This window comes from Misgurnus anguillicaudatus, chromosome 13 (assembly GCF_027580225.2).
Source record: "Misgurnus anguillicaudatus chromosome 13, ASM2758022v2, whole genome shotgun sequence".
Lineage (NCBI taxonomy): Eukaryota > Metazoa > Chordata > Actinopteri > Cypriniformes > Cobitidae > Misgurnus > Misgurnus anguillicaudatus.
The window spans coordinates 26,622,891-26,647,312 of record NC_073349.2 but is presented as its reverse complement, the minus strand read 5'-3'; the positions used below and the strand labels follow the sequence as shown (position 1 = coordinate 26,647,312).

The 24,422-nt window shown below is 40.2% G+C and overlaps 1 protein-coding gene across 6 annotated transcripts; it reads left to right on the top strand.

The window, feature by feature from the left end:
• The first annotated feature begins 406 nt into the window (after positions 1-406).
• Positions 407-23,118, top strand: hipk1a (homeodomain interacting protein kinase 1a). 6 transcript variants are annotated; one of them, XM_055188365.2, is made up of 17 exons: positions 407-676; positions 1,248-1,951; positions 2,032-2,405; positions 2,659-2,782; positions 4,648-4,767; positions 5,320-5,406; positions 5,497-5,678; positions 5,789-5,939; positions 6,128-6,332; positions 6,596-6,714; positions 9,514-9,612; positions 12,345-12,475; positions 12,761-12,904; positions 13,163-13,321; positions 14,965-15,167; positions 19,077-19,192; positions 19,297-23,118. In XM_055188365.2, the coding sequence occupies exons 2-17, from the start codon at positions 1,250-1,252 to the stop codon at positions 19,699-19,701; spliced, it is 3,321 nt and encodes a 1,106-aa protein (XP_055044340.2). In that variant the 5' UTR covers positions 407-676; positions 1,248-1,249; the 3' UTR covers positions 19,702-23,118. The 6 variants fall into 6 exon arrangements, with proteins under 6 accessions (XP_055044340.2, XP_055044339.2, XP_055044338.2 ...); XM_055188364.2 differs by having other exon boundaries at positions 12,342-12,475; XM_055188363.2 differs by having other exon boundaries at positions 9,478-9,612.
• The last annotated feature ends 1,304 nt before the right edge of the window (positions 23,119-24,422 follow it).

The following is a 24,422-nucleotide window of genomic DNA, read 5'->3' as shown; positions in this document are numbered from 1 at the left end:
TAGGTATTTAGCAGACGCTTTAATCTTAGTTTCATGTGGATTTAAAGGAATTGTGTTAAACATGACGCTGCGCAAACCGATTGATATGCATATCATGGCGAAATATCGCGAGATAACGGTACCCAAAGTAAAACACAACGCGATGTTTTGACGTCATTCGCCGGTTGGTCTGCGCAGCGCTGCATTATTTTTTATTCAGGAAATTATATGAAATATACAATCACATTCAGGAGAACGAACATTAACAAATAAAAGAAGATAGAAGTCAAAGAGAGATAGAGGAAAAAAATGGAAAAATAAAATAAGGGGAAATGTTGCTTGCAATCAAAAGAAATGCGCAGCGCTGCATGAAGTCGAGCACACGCATCAGGTGACGTGCGTCGGACCAATCAGCGCTCGACCTCACAGGCCGGAAATGGCGCCCGCTCTGATGTCCTACATTCCTTTCCAGGTTTCAGTCATATTTCTGTGCGATGTCCTTGCAAAATATGAATGTGTAACGATGAATTGACTGTTTGTACGACTTTGACTGCTTTTATCGGCCTCTGAAAGCTCGCCGAATCAAACGATGCGGTGTTTACAAGACCGAAGATCGTCAAAAAGAAGCAAAAAACGATGCGGCCTAATGTAGAAGATGAGGAAGAAGTGACAGGCTGAGGAGTTCACCACAGAGCAGGTGTGTCAACACAGATTGGCTCTTCTGACACGGCTGCATTGCACACACAGAGAAAATGCATGGTTGCATGCGATCTGTTCTTCAGGATGTGTTTGTTGCAGCTGTTAGTCACGATATGTGCAGGCTTGTAATGTTATTACGTCACTTTTGACAGTTTCGTATATGCTGCATATATGCTAACGTTATATATAACAAACTGTAACAACACTAACCTAACATTGTCATTCACTGGCATATTAGAAAGCTTGCGGTACATAAGTTAGAGTTTGTCAACATAAAAAAAGATTTGCGTTTTGTCACGCCTCTTTTTAATCACCAAAATTACCCAACGTTGCTATGGTAACCCCCAATAGCTAAAACCAATCGTATAGCAACCACCCTTGATAACCTAGCTAGATTTGTTGCTATGGTAACAGACATTTATTTCTTGGTTTTGAGCCTGACGCAAATCCATGGTGAAATTATGAGAACAAATACATAACAATATCAGAAATAAAAATTTTAATAAAAAGAGATCATAGAAAAAACTTAAATACACAAAAAGTTCACATTCTCTCCTTGTGTTTTCTAGGCATGTCCTCGAAACTCCAAGCGTTTTCCTCCCCCTCCGTGTCGTCCAGTGGCCTCTCCCGCTCCAAGAAACTCAAGGTGGAAAACCACGTGTGGAATGTGAGCAGCCAATCAGAAGAGAGCACCTGCTACCAACCGAGCCCAAATCAGACTAATGGCTCCTCCCCCTCTACATCCGGCTTCAACCCCAGCTATTCCTCCAACTTGGTCTTTCCCCCATCCGGAAGTTCGCGGGAACAGGCGGTGGTACGTGCCGCGGACAGCACGGGCAGCATTCCAGAGCCTTCGTCCTCCTCTTCCTCGTCGTCTTTATCGAGTCGACGTGGAAAAGACGAGGGTTACCGAAAACATGGCGGTCTGAAGCGCAAGATCGAAGAGGTGGACAGCAGCGACAGCGTGCAGATCTTAGAGGAGCTCTCTGCTCCCGTGCTTCCCAATCGCGTTCCCGGAGGCAACGCTACGGCTCAGTCGATCGTTCATTCTGCGTCCACCACCAAGAGCAGTAACTCCCACAGCGAAGGAGACTACCAGCTGGTGCAGCATGAGATCCTGTGCTCTGTCTCCAACAGCTATGAGGTGCTGGAGTTCCTTGGACGTGGGACGTTCGGACAGGTCGCCAAGTGTTGGAAGCGAGGAACCAATGAGATAGTGGCCATTAAGATTCTCAAGAATCATCCGTCATACGCTCGCCAGGGTCAAATAGAGGTGAGTACGGATTCGATGAAAAAGGACTTTCATCATGCGAGGATGCCTTAGTCAATGTCCTCTTATTTTATTTTTTAAAGGTAAGCATCCTTAGCCGCCTGAGCACGGAGAACGCCGATGAATTCAACTTTGTGCGCTCCTACGAATGCTTCCAGCACAAGAACCACACCTGTCTGGTGTTTGAGATGTTGGAACAGAACCTCTATGACTTCCTGAAGCACAGCAAGTTCAGCCCACTGCTCCTGAAGTGCATCCGGCCGGTCTTGCAGCAGGTGTCTACGGCTCTGTTGAAACTGAAGAGTTTGGGTCTCATCCATGCCGATCTGAAGCCTGAGAACATCATGCTGGTGGACCCCAACAGACAGCCATATAGAGTCAAAGTCATTGACTTCGGTTCTGCCAGTCACGTCTCAAAGGCTGTGTGCTCAACCTACCTACAGTCTAGATACTACCGGTGAGCAACAGATAGGGTCCCTGTTATACTTTGTGTTACTCATAGTTCACCCAAAAAACTATTTCCAAATCGAATTTCAGTCCATTCAAGCTATACAATATATTAATGTGTAATAATATGCGGGTTCACTGGGCTCGAACCTATGACCTTTGCGTTGCTTACACAATTTTACCAAGTGATCTACAGGTACACATTGTTTATTATGTGCTCTTTTTTATTTCTTTACATACTTTTTTTGTCTGTTGTGGTGCAGAGCTCCAGAGATCATACTTGGCCTTCCGTTCTGCGAAGCCATTGACATGTGGTCACTGGGTTGTGTCATAGCGGAGCTGTTTCTGGGCTGGCCTTTATATCCGGGAGCCTCTGAGTATGATCAGGTCAGTAATAAAGTCACTTTTGCTTAAATCTGTAAAATGTAAATAAAATAATGCCTGGGGTGTACACACCAAATGTGAATTCAACTATTTCCGTGATTAGATTACATACAAAGTCAATGTAAAGACGCTAATAGATGCAAACTAGCGCAGGGTAGTGCTGATGACGCAAATTGGGCGGCATGATTGCCGTGAAAACGCGCTATTTGTCTTAAATATTCAGCTCAAGTGAAACATTTGCATGACAAAGTTAAATCCAGTCTAGAATAATCTAGACTCTAGAGCGAGAAACGTGATAGTTCACCCAAAAATGAAAATAATGTCATTAATGACTCACCCAGAAGTTGTTCCAACCTCAGAAGACCTCTGTTCATCTTCGGAACAGATTTTAAGATGTTTTAGATTTAGTCCGAGAGCTTGTTGATCCTTCATTGAAAATCTATGAACGATATGACTGTCCATGTCCAGAAAGGTACATCATCAAAGTAGTCCATGTGACATCATTGGGTCAGTTGGAATGTGTTGAAGCATCGAAAATACATTTTGGTCAAAAACTAAAAAAATTACGACTTTATTCAGCATTGTCTTCTCTTCTGGTTCTGTTGTGAACGGCGTGCACGAGACTAAAGTCACGTGACTGCAGTGTCGCGGATGACGTGTTATCCTCAGACATGTTTGCGAAGATTTTTTTTCAAACTTACAGCGTGCGTCTTCCTCAGACTGTAAAGGAAGCCCGGGTACACAAAAAAAAGCTGGGGAACACCAGATAACACGTCAGCCATATTGTATGGCATCAGCGTCACTACAGTCACGTGACTGCAGTCTCGTGCACGCAGTTCAAAACAGAACCGGAAGAGAAGAGAATGCTGAATAAAGTCATAATTTTTTTTTATTTCTGGACCAAAATGTATTTTCGATGCTTCAACACATTCTAACTGACCCACTGATGTCACATGGACTACTTTGATGATGTTTTTATTACCTTTCTGGACATGGACAGTTATATCGTTCATAGATTTTCAATAAAGGGTCAGCAAGCTCTCAGACTAAATATAAAACATCTTAAATTGTTTTCCGAAGATGAACGGAGGTCTTCCAAGTTTGGAACGACATGAGGGTGAGTAATTAATGACATTATTTTCATTTTTGGGTGAACTATCCCTTTAAAATAATCATAATGCTGCATGCACACAGCCTGTCTCTTTCAGAGTGAGGTCTGTGAGAGGCGTTCCTAATTCTGGTGGTCCTAGAAACAGTTAAAAACAAATGAGTAACCTTCTCTCTGTAACTGACGAGAGACGGATGACGTGTACTCCACTCCTTCACTCTCATTGGTAGTCGCTTCCGAAAGTTGCCCATAATTTGCATAAAGTTGAACTTTTCACAACTTTGTAGCATAGCTTGACACACCCACTGTCTGTCACCATATTAGTCAATAAAAAATGAGTAAAAAATCTATTTATTTAACAAAAAATCACTAGCCACCTTATGTAAATGACCAGGGGTCTTGATGGGAGAATGGGCTTGCAGGGTGGGATCTGAGGATGATTCATGTACGCACACTTGCAGGTGACCTGTGACTTATAAAGGAAACATTGCTTTGTTTTATACGTCTTAATATTTTTGGCTTTGTTTTGTGCATACGTAGACTTTTCGTAAGGATCATTCTACGCATGTTTTATAAATTAGACTCCAGGAGTGTGTTTCCCAAAAGTAACTATAGTCACAAGTTCCGTCATTAACAATAGAGTGGAATTTACGACCATAGTTGGCTAACAATACTTTTGGGAAACACACCCCAGGGCCATATTTTATGTATTTTTTATTCTGCATTCAATATATAATGTGCAATCCTGTTTTTGCATCAGATCCGGTACATTTCCCAGACTCAAGGATTGCCAGCCGAGTATCTCCTGAGCGCAGGCACTAAAACCACTCGATTCTTCCACAGAGGGCCGGATTCCAGCTACCCTCTCTGGAGACTGAAGGCACGTTCCACTTCAAGGAATTTTCCACTTTCATAAAAAAATCCCGATAATTTACTCACCCCATGTCATCCAAGTTGTTGATGTCTTTCTTTGTTCAGTCGAGAAGAAATTAAGTTTTTTGAGGAAAACATTCCAGGATTTTTCCCAGTGCTACCTTACGCATTACAAAAATCATGTCGAAAGGTCACACTGCATTGAAACTATGAACAGTTGAGGTCCACTAAAGTCCACTATATGGAAAAAAATCTAAAAAAAAACGCCAGGAGAGATGTCAGGAGAGACAGCCAATGAGCGTCAATCATTACCAAGCTTATTTATTTAAGTGACATTGTTCAGAAGAGTTCAGAATCTGTTTTAGTTATTAATGTTTTATTTTAGCTATTTCTTCTCGACTGAACAAAGAAAGACAAACATCTTGAATAACATGAGTGTGAGTAAATATTTGGATTTTTTATGAGAGTGGAGTAATCCTTTAAAGTAGCACTGTGTGATTTATTTCAGAAAGTATAGTGATCAGTTTATGAGTAAATGCTGATCTATTTCTGTTTTTAGACTCCCGCCGAGCATGAGGCAGAGTTTGGGATCAAGTCCAAAGAGGCTCGCAAATATATTTTCAACTGCCTCGACGACATGATGCAGGTAATGATGTTTGCTATGTACTGTTATCATCCTACATTATGTAAAAAACATTCTGTAAAAATATAACCTGGATATACTTTCACACGCCAGGTCAACATGACTAATTTGGATGGCACAGATATCCTGGCTGAGAAGGCTGATAGGAGGGAGTTCATTGACCTGCTGAAAAAAATGCTAACACTAGACGCAGACAAGAGGATCACACCCACCAAGACCCTCAACCATCCGTTTGTGACCATGGCTCACCTTCTTCACTTCCCACACAGCTCACAGTAAGCCCAGTCCATTTAATGCAGATAAAATATTTTATACATTACAATAGTAACAGTATCTGTTGTCCTATAAGGACTCAGCGTTTATGTCTCTGTCTTTTGTTGTGTAGCGTGAAATCCTGCTTTCAGAACATGGATATCTGTAAGCGCAGGTGTACTGTATTTGACAACAACAAAAACCTGTTCGCCAGCCATAACACTCCCAGCGCGGGCGCCAACCTCACCGTCACCTTCAGCAGTCAGCTTAATCAACACAATCAGGTGTGTACTACTGCACAGATGCATCGTGGGAAATGTATTTTGTTTATTTTTGTAAGGCCAGGCTGCTGTAGTGTGTATTTAAGTATTAATAGGACTGTATGTGTATACCCAATGTTAATGATATTTAATGCTATTTCTGCTCACGGTCTGTGATGTGAAGAATCTCCCATTTATTTCATAACCACCAGATGGCCTCCGCAGGGGCTCAGTCCTTGTCTCTGAGCAGCAACGTTCCGTTATTGAACTACCAGCCGGGTCTGTACCAGCAGGCCACTATAAATATACCAGGCTTGGCCCAGCAGAGTGTCCCGTTACAAGCTCGCCCTACTCAGCTGTGTGCCCAGTCTGAGCCCTTCCAGCAAACCCTCATTGTGTGCCCTCCTACCATACAGGGTGAGCTTGTACCCCTTTTACCCCAACATCATCACCCTACCCTCTTTTACCTATACCCTACTTTCCTTTTAGACTGTAACCAGGATTTTGTATATCAAGGATTTCAAATGGTTTTGCAATGTAAGCAGCTGTTATTAAAAGGATAGACAACATTTAAAATGCATTCAAAAATACATGATACTGTCAGTAGGCATAACAGTTTGTTGTTGTTGTTGCATTATATTCATAACATATATGGTCATGTTTTATGTTTTATTCACCAGGACTGCAGACCTCCAATAAGCATGCTGGTTATCCAGTGAGAATGGACAATGCAGTTCCCATAGTCCCTCAGAATCAATCCACTCAACCTCTGCACATTCAGCCCAGCATGTTGACACAGGTAGGTTAGCTGTTAGGTGGAAGTGATTATTTATTCTATATTATGTCTGCCATGCTATGCTGTTTACTTGACTACCTCCAGTTTTTCCAAAGATTCCCACAGATCCTCTTCCCTTCCCTGTCACTTCTTGTCTGTAACCCACTTTCACTTTCTGTATTTTCCGGACTGTAAGTCGCGCCGGAGTATAAGTCGCATCAGTCAAAAAATGTGTCATGAGGAAGAGGAAAAAACATATATAAATCGCATTTATTTAGAAAATTTTTATTTTTTTGGGGGGCATTTTGTTTAAGTCAAGTCTTTCTCCGTTGTCTTTAAGTTTATGTTTCAGTTAACAGTTTTTTTCAGGGGTAGACTACAGGAGCAACATATAGTGCCCTCTCATGGCTGTAGATGGTAATGTTTTCTTTTGTTTCAGGTTAGTCAGTATGAATTAATTTTGACATATAAGTCGCACCTGACTATAAGTCACAGGACCAGCCAAACTATGAAAAAAGTGTGACTTATAGTCCGGAAAATACGGTTATTTTTATATTGTGCCATCACTTCCTGTCTGTACTCCACAATCACAGCCATTTTGTGGTCTGTGCTCCGCCATCACAGCCATTTTGTTGTCTGTACTCCACCATCACTTCCTGTCTGTACTCCACCATCACTTCCTGTCTGTGCTCCACCATCATTTCCTGTCTGTGCTCAGCCATCACTTCCTGTCTGTACTCCACCATCACTTCCTGTCTGTATTCCGCCATCACTTCCTGTCTGTACTCCGCCATCACTTTCTGTCTGTACTCCATCATAATTTCCTGTCTCTACTCCACCATCACTTCTTTTCTAAATTCTGCCATTGTTTCCTATCTGTGATCCGCCATCACTTTTTGTCTGTGCTTCGCCATCACTTCCTGTCCGTGCTCCGCCATCACTTCCCGTCTGTGCTCCGCCATCACTTCCTGTCTGTGCTTCGCCATCACTTCCTGTCTGTGCTCCGCCATCACTTCCTGTCTGTGCTCTGCCATCACTTCCTGTTTGTGCTCCGCCCTCACTTCCCGTCTGTGCTTCGCCATCACTTCCTGTCTGTGCTCCGATATCATTTCCTGTCTGTGCTCCGCCATCATTTCCTGTCTGTGCTCAACCATCATTTCCCGTCTGTGCTTTGCCATCACTTTTTTCCTGTGTATGCTCAGCCATCACTTCTTATTTGTGCTCCGCCATCATTTCCTGTCTGTGCTCCGCCATCACTTCCCGTCTGTGCTCCACCATCACTTCCCGTCTGTGCTCCGCCATCACTTCCTGTCTGTGCTCAGCCATCATTTCCCGTCTGTGCTCGGCCATCACTTTTTTCCTGTCTGTGCTCCGCCATCACTTCCTTTCTGTGCTCCGCCATCACTTCCTGTCTGTGCTCCACCATCATTTCCTGTCTGTGCTCCGCAATCACTTCCTGTCTGTGCTCCGCCATCATTTCCTGTCTGTGCTCAACCATCATTTCCCGTCTGTGCTTTGCCATCACTTTTTTCCTGTGTATGCTCAGCCATCACTTCTTATTTGTGCTCCGCCATCACTTCCCGTCTGTGCTCCGCCATCACTTCCCGTCTGTGCTACGCCATCATTTCCTGTCTGTGCTCAGCCATCATTTCCCGTCTGTGCTTTGCCATCATTTCCCGTCTGTGCTCAGCCATCACTTTTTTCCTGTCTGTGCTCTGCCATCACTTTTTTCCTGTCTGTGCTCCGCCATCACTTCCCGTCTGTGCTCCGACATCACTTCCCGTCTGTGCTCCACCATCACTTCCCGTCTGTGCTCCGCCATCACTTCCTGTCTGTGCTCAGCCATCACTTCCCGTCTGTGCTTTGCCATCGCTTTTTTCCTGTCTGTGCTCAGCCATCACTTCCTGTCTGTGCTCCGCCATCACTTCCCGCCTGTGCTGTACCATCACTTTTTCTTCTTTTCTTCCTTTCTAAATTCTGCCATTGTTTACTGTCTGTGCTCCCCCATCACTTCCTGTCTCACTCCGCCATCACTTTTTGTCTGTGCTTCACCATCACTTCCTGTCTGTACTCCATCATCACTTCCTTTGTATATTCTGCCATCACTTCCTTTCTATATTCTGCCATCGTTTCCTGTCTGTGCTCCGCCATCACTTCCTGTTTGTGCTCTGCCATCACTTCCTGTCAGTGCTCTGCTTTTTTTTGTCGGTACTTCAGCATCACTTCCTGTTTGTACTTCACAATTACTTCATGACTGTGTCCGAAATGGCTCCCTATAGCCTTAAATAGTGGACTGTTTAAGAGGACAGCCATTTTGTTGTGGTGTCTGAAATTATTCCATCCCATAATACACTGCAATAACAAGTGTACTTAATGCGCTAGTGCGGTCAATGTCTAAATTCACTTACTTGTTTTTAATCTTTCAAGTAGACTGTATTAGTAAACTAATATTGATGGCTATTTCGGACACAGCTCCTGTCCGTACTCCACTATCACTTCCTGTCTGCTTCCACTTGCTCCACTGTTATATCCTATAAAGACAAAATATGACCGAAGATATAACCAAAAACACGACAGTGAAATGTGAAAACAAAATAAGAGTGAAAGAGGCAGCCGCACATAAAAGATATTGATCTTCCAGGTGTTTATAGCTCATATTGCTCTGACCTCAGCTCTCTTTATTTTGTCAATATTATAATGAATATGGTGGAAAGTCTTTGTGAGTCACTTTCCTCCATCAGCTTCTCCAGTGCATAGTAACCCTGCCACCATGTCCTCCATCCTCAGTTTCTCCACCCATCCCTCTGTCTCCTCCCCAATCAGAGTACCAGCACGCCACTGACCGTGTCCTCACTGCGACTTCCAGTGGCTGGATTGACTCCGCTGGGCTCTCGGCGTCTGGAGCAGAGTGCCGCCATGCTGGTAAACCTGAGCCCTGCCGCGTGATGCACCCGTTTAGCGTGACGCAACCTTTAGCTCTCCTTGAGTTGCATGTTGCATTTCTAGGCTGTACCTGTGACCACAGCTACACAAGCTCTATCACACATTTAGGACGTTATTTATAATGTACCGTATCGGGTGTTTCAATGCAAGAATTATGTAACATCAATGGGTATTGGTGTATTTCAGAAATGTTGCAGGAGTGCTAGACCATTCTGGATTAAAAGCTATGAAATGAATTGTTGTGATTTTGTTGCCGTTGTTTTAGTTATCTGTCATGATTTAACAAGGCAGTTCTTATCTCACGGGGTTCATTCTGGACCCCAGGGCTTGATCCACTGAAGCATGGCTGCTTGGCTGTTTGCAATCCAAATGACTCCTCTTTCCACAGACCAACTCCTGTGCCAACAGATGTCTGCACATTTTCTTCTTCTGCCGCTAACAAATCGGTTCCTTTTTCATGCAGGTCAATAGACTGACAACCCCATCAAGCTAATATTGCTTAATTGATGACTTTTTGTTACATTCCCAACTCAAATCTTATTCTTTTTTACTTTTCATTAAAGACCGATCTGCTGAAACTTTATTTCCTTTTATTTTATGTTTACTATAACTTCTCTCTTAGCTCAACCTATCAAAAGGTGTAAAAAATACAAACACACTAAATGCTTGGGTCACAAAGGGATGAACCCAACAAGTTGAGTTGTAATTTAATCTATGCTGGATTGTTTTAAACCCATAGTTGGGTCAAATATAAAACATATCTTTACATATATGGACCACAAAAACAGCCATAAGGGTAAATAGTTTGAATCATCTAAATAAATAAGCTTTTCATTGTTGTATGGTTTGTAAAGGGCTCGTTATAGTTGTGCGTAGGTCCTACGGCGTAGCCGCAACTGCGTAGGTTTCGCGTTGGTTTTCATTTATACTTTTGCGTTGTTGTCCGCGTCGACGTGCAAACACACACGCAGATCGCTGGTAGGCAGTATCCACGTGTGTAACAACAGTAGCAGCCCGACCATAGAAGCAGCTTGGCAAGTTAACCCACAAACAAAGAAGAAACAGCAACTTGTTGTATATGATTTGAGAAGGCTAGCAGTGATGAAAGTAAATAAACCGCGACTAATGTTGCAGTTTGAGTTAAATCACTCCTCAACTTGGCCAATCTTTGTTTTCACTGTCGCAAAATGGAAATACCTATGACTTGTGGACCAATCACAGCCCTTGCGGTCCGCATAGAACTGATGTGCGAGGTGCACGTCAGGCTACGCAGAGCTATGGATAACCTACGGCATAGCTATGGCATAGAGCTTATGCATGACTATAAATTGGGCTTTAAGATAGGAAAATATTTAACTATTTGAAAATCTAGAAACTTATACATCCCAATTTTTTGCTTGAGTCAAATATTTTCAACTTGCACGTAGATGCGTTTGAGGCGAATAGCGTGTGTTTTAGCGGGAATGGCTGCTGCCCTATTCGCATCTGCCCTCACGAGTTTGCATCTATTTGTGTCTTTGCATTGACTTTGTATGTAAATCTACTTGTGCAAATCTTTGAATTCGCATTTGGCTGCATACACACTAAACGCGAAGCGACTATGAATTTTTCGCTTGAGTTAAATGTTTTTAACGTTTGAGGTAAATAGCACGTGTTTTTGCAGTAATCGCACAGCCCAATTCACATTATTTGCACCCACCCCCCCGCGAGTTGGCATCTATTCGCGTCTTTGCATTGACTCTGTATGTAATCTACTCACGCAAATTGTTGAATTCGCATTTGGTGTGTACACTGCATTAGTGTGCAAATAAATCTAAATATTGCGAAAATCGTTGTACAATTGCAGTCCTTAGTAACTGCCAAATATAAGATTTTGATTTGAGCACAACCGATAAATAAATTTAAAGGCCGATACAGATACAAATGTTTGTTGGTTTCAAAATCCCATATTGTGTCTTTGCATTGACTTTGTATGTAAATCTACTCGCTCAAATCGTTGAATTCGCATTTGGCTGCATACACACCAAATACGAACCGACTATAAATTTTTCTCTCAAGTTAAATGTTTTCAACGTTTGAGGTGAATAGCGCGTGTTTTCGCAGTGATCGCACAGCCCAATTCACATTATTTGCATCAGCAGGTTGCAGGATGTGTGACGCGTTATACACGAGTGTTGCCAACAGAGATGTTGTAGAGTGCCATCTGGTGGACAAACTATGACATGGTTAAAGGCTGTTTTGTCCGGGGTTTTTTTAATATTCATTTATCGGCCAATATGAATGCAAAATGCCTAATATCGCCTGATAATATCGGCCTGCCGATATATCGGTCGGGCTCTAGTTTTGATATATTTACAGTTGGAAATTTACAAAATATTCTGGTTTTGTGGTCCAGGGTTACATAAGCTTTTAGGGATCATATCAAACTGATAAATAAGGAATTTGGTAATAACAGTGTTTATAATGTATAGCCTTTACCTTTCTAGCATAACTCATTGTTATAATAATTGTCATAATGGCATTTAATTTTATACTATAACTGCATTGAAGCAAGAAATGTATCAAAGAGGTTGTGTTTGCATTAAACTCAAATAAAATATCACCTGAATTGTAAATTGCACATGAAATGCACCTCATTTTCATAAAGACGACAGTAGATTGTGTTTTTTTTTGACAGTCTGTCTGTATGATCTTGTGTTTGTTTTCAGCAGGGCTGGCCAGCGGGCACACAACAGATCCTCATACCCTCCTCATGGCAGCAGATGTCGGGCATGGCCATGCACAACCCCAGCCACCCTGTGCTGTCTGATTCCCCGCTGGCCTCAGATAACACCAGCTGGAGGTCAGGACCAACGCTACAGATTATTTATTCCAGATTGTAGAGTATAGGATGCATCTCAATCAGTAGTTCAGTAGTGAGGGCACTATATTTTCATATAGTTCTTAGTAAATACATTTGAAATAAGATCCAGCCATCGATAGAAATCATGTATCTTGACACTACATCTGTGCTTCAGTTTGAATCTTAAATCAACTTGCCTTCACAGTAAAAACTAAATTATACTAAATCGGCTAGAGCTGCTGTCCAATCATTTCTGAACTCTGAATGTGTGATGCTCTCTGTCAGGGGTCGACATGGAGGTCAGTGTGATGGGCCGCAGCAGGGTCGTAATGCAGGTGCACAGGTCCCATCTGTGGGAGCGGCCAACAGTCAAACACAGCAGAATGAAGTGAAGAAATCAAAAGGTCGTCGGGCCCAGGACAGAGCCAGGTGTCACTCCACTCTCAATATGCAGACAACTCTATTTTTATCTTGAATAATAATACGATGATGTCAGATGGCAGTATCATTTATAGAAGATTTATAAAAGTTAAACTTTGTATGAAGCTTGCTGATCTTGTTTAAATTGATAATGTATGCAAACGTTATAATTAAAAAAATAAGAAATGTTTTATAGTTAATTTCTGTAATAATGATTTAGGGCTGCATGAAATTTGAATGTAATTTATATGTGTGATTGTGTCGTAGGCCCGTGTCCTCTCCGCAGTCAACACCTTCGGGGTCACACAACTGCGGTGATGCGTCCCAGCCAATCATCATCTCTGACACGCCCAGCCCTGCTGTCAGCATCATCACCATTCACAGTGACACAGATGATGAGGATGACAGGAAGTGTCCACCTGAAAGGTACCATTACATTTACATCCCAAACAAAAATCTCTTGAGTCTTTATTTATATACCATATTTTCCAAATGATATCTGTATTACTTCTTAGAAAAGTCCTTGATATTTTTGATGTTGACAGGGCTCAACAATGCAAGCATCTTCATACAAGTGCCGGGTTATGTCTTAAGTGTCTTGGGCCAGGGCCTAGATTTCAGGCCCGTGCAGGGCTCTATCTTGCGCTGGAATGAGCTTTTCTCCCATGTTGACACAGATTTACAATTAAACTGAAACTTTATTACGACTGCCACCAGGGGGTGAACTCCGACAGTTGTGTCCGAATGTCGTTTACAAGTGCTTCCAGAAAACACATGTTTTTTGTGATTATTGCGGGCAAAAATCCTTGATCTTGCAGCACGTTTTCTTAAAAAATGCAATGGAATATGCGGGATATTTATGCAATTTTATGCCAAGAAATTGCGGGAACTTGCCAAAATTGCAGGAACTTGCAAAAACTGTTTGCAACTTTTGATTGATGTTCACGTCGTGTAATTACGTCACTTCCTAACATTCCCATGACAACAAGGCACATGGCTGCACATGTGTGAAGTAAATGCAACATTTTCAACTTTTTGCAAAGATATACACTTACCTAAAGGATTATTATTGGCGTAAACAGAATGAGAACATGGATCCATCATGCCTTGTTACCACTGTGCAGACTGGTGGTGGTGTAATGGTGCAGGGGATGTTTTTTTGGCACACTTTAAGCCCCTTAGTGTCAATTGGGCATTGTTTAAATGCCACGGCCTACCTGAGCATTGTTTCTGACCATGTCCATCCCTTTATGACCACCATGTACCCATCCTCTGGTGGCTACTTCCAGCAGGATAATGCACCATGTCACAAAGCTCGAATCATTTCAAATTGGTTTCTTGAACATGACAATGAGTTCACTGTACTAAAATGGCCCCCACAGTCACCAGATTTCAACCCAATAGAGCATCTTTGGGATGTGGTGGAACGGGAGCTTCATGCCATGGATGTGCATCCCACAAATCTTCATCAACTCCAAGATGCTATCCTATCAATATAGGCCAACATTTCTAAAGAATGCTTTCAGCACCTTGTTGAATCAATGCCATGTAGAATTAAGGCAGTTCTGAAGGCGAAAGGGGGTCAAATGCATTATTAATATGGTGTTCCTAATAATCCTTTAGGTGAGTGTATATGACTTTTTGCTACGAAAATGCGCGGATTATGAAATCATGCAAGCCCCGCATATTTTGTGAGCAGAAATCTGCAATTTATGCAGCGAAAGTGCAGTGTATTTAAAAAATGTGGCCCCTGCATAAATATGCAGACTTTGGCTGATTATGCATTGAATCATGCGATCGCATAATCGCGTTTTTTTGGAGGGAAAGATTGTAATTTGAAAAACAATTATGTACTGCTTGTCAGTACAGGCATTAAATCCGTGGAATTCCGCCGAGTTTTCCGTGGAAATCTGCGGGCGCAGATTCCATTTGGGCCTGCATGGTGTCAAAGATTGAAATCAATGATTAAAAAACAAACCTTGATGTACCAAATCTCAGAATTAGATTATGAGACTTTAGCCTTCACAAATGTAATGATAAGACGGATTATGTTGCCTGCTTCTTCTCAGTGGCAGCTGCAGCGTGAATCAGCGAACCAACGTCATCAGCTGTGTGACGGTCCATGACTCGCAGGATTCCGACTCATCCAGCAGCACTCCTCTCAGCCCCAGACACCTCCCAAACTTTACTGAGAACAACACACGCTCCTCCAGATCTCTGGCTGTGGTCATGCCGTCAGTGAAAGCACAGCTTTGGGATGAACCTTCATCGGGTTAGTGTGCTAAAACTTTGTCAAGGTTATTTGCACAAACAATAGTTGCAGTGCAAGGCAATTACCTTGTAATGCACTGTAAGGCACTTTGGATAAAAGCATGAATGCATAAATGTAAATAGAAGACCCTTCAGATAGCCTATGCTAATGTACTTTCAAGACAATAGTCTATAAGCCTTCATTAAGGATTAGTCCATTTCCTTAAAAAAAAATCCAGATAATTACTCACCACCCTGTCATCCAAAATATTGATGTCTTTCTTTGTTCAGTCGAGAAGAAATTATGTTTTTTAAGGAAAACATTCCAGGATCTTTCTCATTTTAATGGACCCCAACACTTAACAGTTTTAATGCAGTTTAAAATTGCATTTTCAACGGACTCTAAACGATCTCAAACGAGGTATAAGGGTCTTATCTAGCGAAACAACAATTGTCATTTTTTGCAAGAACAATTAAAAATTAAAGCTGCAAGCAGCGATGGAAGGGCCCTCGCACGCATGTGCACCACCACCCTATAGCCTTAGTAAAGCAGTGAACCAAGGGGATTTAAATTTAAGTGGGTATTCAGGTGGATATTCAAAGGAACTTTGATGTGCCACACCTCCTGTCTGCAGCAGGTGGCGCAATGACTGTAACTGATTGTGGTTATATTGATGTGTTCAGGCCAGGACCCTTGTAAAACATATGAAGTCTGTGACAGGTCAGACATTGCATGCCTGAGTTACAACAGCTTTCTCATGGTGAAACATCAAACTTTGCCAGGCCGTCACGGACACGTCCTTCAACGAAAAGTCAAGATCTTCACAATTTATCATTGTGAAGTCCATAAGTTCCGACTGATCAAATATGATGATGATCTGAATATATTTTAATGAGCAGTAAGTGTAAAACATGGCATTTCCTGCTGCCAGCAGGTGGCGCTATAACTTTTTCTGAATATTGTCATGTTGATGTGTTCAGGCCAGGACACTTGCGAAACATGTGAAGCGTGTGTCATATTGGACGGTTTAAGCCTGAGTTAGAACAACTTCCTGTTTCGTTGCGAAATACAGAATTTGGCAGGGAACCACAGACACACCCTCCAACAAAAACTCAACATCTCCGCAATTTAGCATCGCAAAGGCCTCTACATGACACACACCAAATATGGTGATGATCTGATTAAATTTCAAGTATGAAGCCTGGAAATTACAAAATTTGCCCTCAAATTTCAGAGAAAATTCAAAATGGTTGACTTTCTGTCGGGTTTAGAGCTTTGCTCCAAGAGACTTTTTTGTAGGTCTTGGGGCGCTACATGATTCTACCGCATTTTGTATCTGTTCGTTTAATGTAGCTGGCGGGCTGCTGTTTTGAATTTTTGCAGGTGGCGCTATCGGGCCCTTTTTACACCCCCAGGTCTGAAGCCTATATCAAATGAAAATATTCACATTTGACACGTGTGCACGTGCGTCATGACTTTTTAAGCTTGTTTAGGCTGTCAAAATTGCAATTAGTTTAGCCATACTTTGCCAGGCCGCCATGGGCACGCCCTTTAACGAAAAGTCAAGGTCGTCGCTATTTCTCATAACAAAAGGCCTCAAGATTAGTCTGACCAAATATGACATTTATATAGTTAAATCTCTAAGAGCCGTAAATCACAGCTTAAAACATGGTATTTCCTGCTGCCACTAGGTGGCGCTATGGCTGTTACTGAATATAATAATGGAAATGTGTTTAGGCCACGACCCTTATCAAATGTGTGAAGTCTGGGGCAGATCGGACAATGTATGCCTGAATTGCAACAGATTCATGTTTCATGGCGAAACATCAGACTTTGCCAGGCCGCCACGGACACGCCCTTCAACGAAAAGTCAAAAGCTCCACAATTTAACATCGTATTACAAGTATTACATTATTAAATAATTAATTAGTGTTAAATTATTAGTGTTAAATTATTAGTGTTAAATTACCAGTGTTAAATTGCCAGTGTTAACTTGTCAGTGTTAAATTATTAGTGTATGATTATACCATGGCACCACCCGTTGCTATGGGATCTGTCCAGACATGCGCACACCTGATTGATTTGAACGTTCACAAGGCACTCTAGAAAGAGCACAAGCATGGCTTCAGAACTCCCAGAAATTGAATTCAGAACTCACGGTACCTGCATATCCAGTATTATTACATGTGATTGTGACATGATGTTATTACATGCACCGTGCTCTATGCATTTTCAGCATTTTTGTCAAACAGGGACCCCTAGAGTCGGTGGAGAATACTTGCAACTGTCGTAATTTCCCACTCTAGTACACCCCCGAAGATAATCAGGTAATATTTCACAATTTCATACAAATATTAGGCTACTGCATAGTCTACTAAACTATAAACTACAGATGATGGTAATAGGATAATAAGAAGTTTATTCCAAGTGTAGGGACACAATGCATCTAATCAAGCTTGTTGTGTATATATTTAGGGAGCCACGTGGTCATTCAATGTTAAATTAATTTGTTTATCAATTTTATCCATAACAATAAGCCGCGCAGCAGACGATTACTGTAAAAATTATTGTAACAAATTTACCTTAATTCAAATCAATTAACTTTTTTGTTTATGTTTATCAGTATTAAAATACCCAGTTATCAGTATTAAATTATAATTTAATAATTAAGTATTAAATTATTAAATAATTAATAAGTATTAAATTATCAGTGTTAAATTTCCAGTGTAAATCTCCAGTGTTAAATTGTCAGTGTTAAATTGTCAGTGTTAAATTGTCAGTGTTAAATTTCCAGTGTTAAATTGTCAGTGTTAAATTGTCAGTGTTAAATTTCTAGTGTTAAATTGTCAGTGTTAAATTTCTAGTGTTAAATTTTTAGAAAACATTAATTTTTAAAACATCAGTGTTAAATTGTTGAGATAACTTATAAAATCAAGTTAAATTGTTTAACTTATTTTTTAAGTTAAAGTAACATCTCAGGTTGAGAGGACACACCTTTTAGAGCACAACATGTGTGCTTTCTGTATTTCGAGAGATTAGTCAGTGTTGGATGGCCACGTGGCTCATTTAACATTGAATGAGCCACGTGGTCATTTAATGTTAAATAAATTAATTTGTTTATCAATTTTATTCATAACAATAAGCCACCCAGCATAAAATTACAGTAATCTTACGCTGGGTGGCTTACTGTTATGGATAAAATTGATAAACAAATGAATTACTGTAACAATGTACCTTAAAGCCGCTCTATGCATTTTCTGCATTTTTGTCAAACAGCGACCCCTAGAGTCGCTGGAGAATACTTGCAACTGTCGTATTTCCCACTCTAGTACACCTCCGAAGATAATCGGGTAATGTTTCACAATTTCATACAAATATTAGGCTACTGAATAGTCTACTAAACTACAGATGATGGTAATAGCGAGGGTCAGATTGGACGGTTTTAGGACATTTTAAATAATCAACTGAAACAAACACATTAATTAGTATTATTCGACATACAACAACGTCACAACGGTCCTCTTTCTTCACACTTGTAAACACTTGGGCGTAGTTTCGATACATCATCCGTGACCTCTTGATGTGATGACGTATTGCGTGAGGTCGCGCTAGCGCGTCACAGGACCGGAAGAAGACGAGAAGTTGTCGTTTTTTTCTTGCCAAAATGACAATCGTTTCTCTAGATAAGACCCTTATGCCTCGTTTTAGGTCATTTAGAGTCCTTTGCAACTGCAATTTTAAACTGCATTAAAACTATTAAGTGTTGGGGTCCATTTAAATGAGACACATCCTGGAATGTTTTCCTCAAAAAACATAATTTCTTCTCGACTGAAAAAGAAAGACATCAACATTTTGGATGACATGGTGGTGAGTAAATTATCAGTACTTATAATTAAGAAAATGGACTAATCCTTCAATCTGAATTTTCAGAATTTCAAAGCAGTAATAGTACTGGAAAATCAAAGAAAGGAACAAATGCACAATCCAGTGGTGACCGCCATCAGAGGGCTGCGTCCGACAGATCTCAACCTCTAAACCTGAGCCAGGTAAGTCTTTAATACTTAACTGCATACTTCATTACTCCATAAACAGCCTGGAAACTATGAAAACAGGTGAATGACTGTAAATTTACACTGACCCAAATTCACAGGCACAGCAGTCAATGATGTCATCTCATGACCGCGCAGGGGGCGTATCCTTAAGACGCCAGCCCACATACCCTCCGACAGGCCCCTCCCACTCCTACAGGCTACATGAAGCGTCGCTTTTTGGCTCCGCCTCCAGTCTCTACGCATACCCGGCTTCAGCTGCCCTGGCCTCTGTGTCGCAAGCAGTGGACCAGCTGCATAATTCAGCCGGTTCCTCCTCTTCCTCCAGTCGGCACGCACGCGCCGCCGGGCCGTACTCTGCCTCTTTGAGTCTTTTGCAGAAGAACAGCGTCATGGGCGTCATGTGTCAGACCTCGACTCCGTACCAGCAGTCTGCGCAGTCATACCAGCGTTCTGCAGCCTACCCTCTCAGTCAGAGGAAGCTCAACCAGTTCCCTTACCTGTGACGTAAACCCGAACACTAGACTTGGATATGGAGATGTGATTGGGAGTGTATAGTTTAATTTTATCTTTTATTATAGTGGCCTTTAATTCTTTTTATTCGAAGCATTTCAAAGGTGCACAGCATCTTAAAATTATGTTTACCTGTTATGCTTGCATATAATGTAAGAGGCTTAAGCGTCCACATTTTCCCAGAAATGCTTTTGCTCAGTGTAACATATCAAACTTTTTATGAAAATCACTGATCCGAGACAACAAGAAAAACTGAAGTTTAACATTGCACAGTATATATAATGTATTATATACTGCTAAAATGGTATGTAGTATGATGGTTTAGCCAAGGTTAGTAGATATATGAAGATCTATGAAATATATTGTAGTAGCGTTCTCTAAAAAAACACAATTTGGTTTACATAAAGAAACATGCCTACAGTGGTTAGCAAGGAAAGTAGATAGATGTAAACAGTCCAAAAATAATAATTTCAAATAAGCTATGTATGTAAAATAATGGTTTTTAAAAACGTGCAATTAGAGAATTATATGTTTATCTTATCTGTTTTAGGTACAATTTGCGAGTCATTGTGTAGTGACTACCAAAATCTCCACTAAATCAGGATTTAAAGGGATACTTCACCAAAAAATGAAAATTCTGTCATCATTTATTCATTCTCATGTTGTTACAAACCTGTATACATTTCTTTGTTCTCTTCAACACGAAGGAAGATATTTTAAGGAATGTTTGTGGCTAGGCCGTTCATGGGCCCCATTCACTTCCATAGTATTATTTTTTCCTACTATGGAAGTGAATGGGGCTCATGATTGGTTTGGTTGCAGATCATACTCGGAATATCTTCATTTGTGTTCATCAAAACAAAGAAAACGCTTGTAATAACATGAGAGTGAGAAAATTATGATTTTTGGTTTAACTTTCCCTTCAACACAATTAAAAATGTGTTGAGAAACTGGCAGAATAGATTGTGCCAGTCTGCTTGTCCATACCCGGTATTTTTAGCGGCATCTAGCTGTGAGATTGCGAATTGCAATCAACCTCAATTTCGAAACGCAATGAGAAGCTACGGTAGCTGCCACAGGACAAAAATGTTGTCGCCTGAGACAACGTAGGGACGAAACGCGCTCTGTACACTGCAAAAAATTATTTTCAAGAAAAAAAAAGTATTTTTGTCTTGTTTTCAGTAAAAATATCTAAAAATTCTTAAATTAAGATGCTTTTTCTTGATGAGCAAAACGACCCAAGAGAATAGGTTTAGTTTTTGGACCAAGGGTGTCGAGTTTGGGTGATGTTGTGCATAAAACAAGCAAAAAAATCTGGCAATGGGGTAAGCAAAAAAAATCTTGAACATATTTCTTAAACCATAAATTAAAGAAAAATTTGCTTACTCCATTGGGAGATTTTTTTTTGCTTGTTTTATGCACAGGGTCACTTGGATTTGATATTTTTGGCCTTGGAAGTAGACTTATTTTCTTGGGTCGTTTTGTTTATCAAGAAAGAGCATTTTAATTTGGGAATTTTTATATATTGTTACTGAAAACAAGACAAAAATACTAAGAATTTTTTTTTCTTGAAAATCAAATTTTTTTCTTGAAAATCAATTTTTTTTCTTGAAAATAATTTTTTTTTCTTGAAAATCAATTTTTTTTCTTGAAAATCAATTTTTTTCTTGAAAATAATTTTTTGCAGTGTAGAGCAGTTTTTCCGTTTAGGGCTACTGTAGAAACTTGGCGGCGACTTTCATGTAAGGGCACCTGCGGTGTATGCATTGCAGTTTTGTTTACCAATATTATTACAGAAGATATTTTCTAATAATGGACATTAAGGATGTATATTAGTATTATTAAAGGGATAGTTCACCCAAAAATGTAAATAGTGTCATCTCATCATGTTGTTATAAACCTGTATGAGTTTCTTCTGTTGAATACAAAAGAAGATATTTTGATACATTATGGTAAAAACACAGTTAAAGTTACCCAGTAACTTTCATAGTATTTGTTTTCCTACCATGGAAGTCAGTGGGTACCATTATCAGGTTTAAAACCACATGAGGATGAGTTAATGATAACAGAATTTTTATTTTTGGGTGAATTATCCTTTAAGTCCAGCCAAACAACTGCACTTAAGTAAATCTAATCTTATCTAAACACTTATCTCGCATTTACCCGTTTATTAAATAACCGTACAAATGGTTTTATTTTTACGTTTACAGTTGACGCATTAAATGCTTCCATTTAAAATGTGTTGTATGACAACAGAAAGCTCTTAGTATTATGTTTTTACAAAAATGTTTTGACGTTAACATTGCGCTTTTATTTATTTTAAATATGTGTGGACTTAAATGGTTATTTGCATCTTTGTTTTTATGTAACAAATTAACGATGCTCTCTTTTTATATTCTTTATTTTACAGACCTTGTATCATGTTTATTACCTTGATTTACGCTTCGATTTTGCTAGCACTTACTCGCACATGTTACAAATTTGTATTTTAAAGGTGTAATGTGTATTTTTAGCGGCATCTAGAAGTGAGATTGCGGTTTGCAATCAACCTCATTTTCGAAACACAATGAGAAGCTACGGTAGCCGCTACAGGACAAAAATGTCATCGTTTAAGATAACGTGGGGTGAAACGCGCTCTGTAGAACAGTTTGTCAGTTTAGGGCTATCGTAGAAACATGACGGCGACTTTCATGTAATGTAAGGAGACATAAAAATGGCTTATTTTAAGGTAATAAAAACAATACAGTTCATTATGTAAGGTTTATATTGTTCATTATGTATATTATATTGCATTGCGATTCTTCTAAAATTCACACAATGCACCTTTAACAGCCGTTTCTATGTTTTTCAGTCATAACTTAAACTGAATTTTGTCGGTATGTATTGTGGTGTATTGTCATGTATTATGGCTTTAGCACAATGTCTTTACACCATGTCCTAACCAATTAAAACTCAATATTTCAGATTCAGATGAGCAAGTTTTAACAGCTTGTTGCCTTTATACGCACCTGGAGTAAGACTTGGTTTCAGCTAAAAAAAAAGATTATTATTATTATTATAGGAAATGTGAAAAAATCAAGTATGATCTCCTGAAAGGTTTTGCTATATAAAGTGTCTTGTGTGGGATATGAGCGAGATCTCGTACACTGATAGCACTGTAACTATTTAGATAGCATTTAAACAGACGGTTGACATGTTAGCTGTTCATCTTCTCGGTTGACCTTGTGCCTAGTTATGTCACATAGAGCACTTTTTGTGTCGTACTGAGCTTGTTGGGTGTTTATTCTTGTGAATTTGGCAGGATTTTGCTGAAGTCTTGGCTTTGGTGCAATGATGGCTGTTTATACTGTTAGATCACATTGTGAAGTGCGCAGTGGACTTCATCACAATAAACTTCGATACGCAACACATTGTGTGTACTTGATAAATTAAGAGCTCAACAGTCAGTCTGAATGATAAATGAATGTCTGCTTATTACACTCATATTGGTTTTTTTATAATTTCTCTAAGCAATGTGGTGACAGACATTTTTGGAAACGGGCAGGGAATGAATCTTTCCTGTCGGTAAAATGCAGTTCTCATTTGCTTTGGAGTAAAAAGACCCGATCCCTAAAATTTCACAGCTTGTTAATGTTCACTTTTACATAGTGTTTGAACATAAATGTGGGTCAACAGTGTGTACACAACCATCCTATTATGATCAAATCCACTCTGTATCCAATCTAAGTAGTTTACATTTTTTTAGCAATGTGACATCACAATCCAACCTTTAGTTCCACTAAGAAACATTATAAATTCATGTTTTAAAACAGGAAAAAACACTTTAATATGCTTAAATATGTTATATTGTGTTGTGTAATAAAATAAAAATGAAAATAACAAACTCTATTGGTATTTAATAATATAGGCTTGTTTCCCGTTATTTTCGGGTATACAGTATAAGCAGCAATTCAAATATTGAATACTGAAGACGGAGTTTCTGGTTGCAACTTTTTATTAAAAGGTTTGTTTTTATCAAATTCAGCATCTAATTCACTTCATTTGCGATTAAAAACACGGCGCACACGTCACTACGGCAAGCAGCAGGTGTCCGGCTTGACGGCTCCGTTTTCAGTTCCTCCCTCGACTGCAAGCGGCAAACCTTGCCGATCGGTCTGCGCAGCGCCGGATGATCTCGAACACGCCTATTGTCTCTTCTGTTAAGGGGGCAAGGCACAATAGCTCATTTGCATTTAAAGGCACACACACACAAAAACCGTGCATTTTGCTTTTGCTCAAATATGGGCATTTTTGACATGCTATTATAAATATGTGGGATATTTTGAGCTAAATCTTAACACATTTGGGGCACACCTGAGACTTAATTTTACATTTTGTGAAAGTTGCATAATAGGCCCCCTTTAATTTTATTCTGTCTTCCTACATCAGGCTGGCCTCTAGCCCAAGAATCATACTCATCTCTATGTCCTCCTATTCTCAAAACAAAGGCAAACATTATGCAATGCTTGCCATGATGAACAAACACTTCACATTTAATTGCCAAGTAATTCGGAGCAGTCACAACCATTATCTATACTCGGTATTATAATGGCAGGACATATTTCTTTTGTGTCATCTGTGCTACTGTTTTTGGCTCTTTTTTAGTAAAGTGTGTGACATTGTAAGGGTCCGTTGACACACATCTGTCATATGAATATATGTCATGGCCTTCATC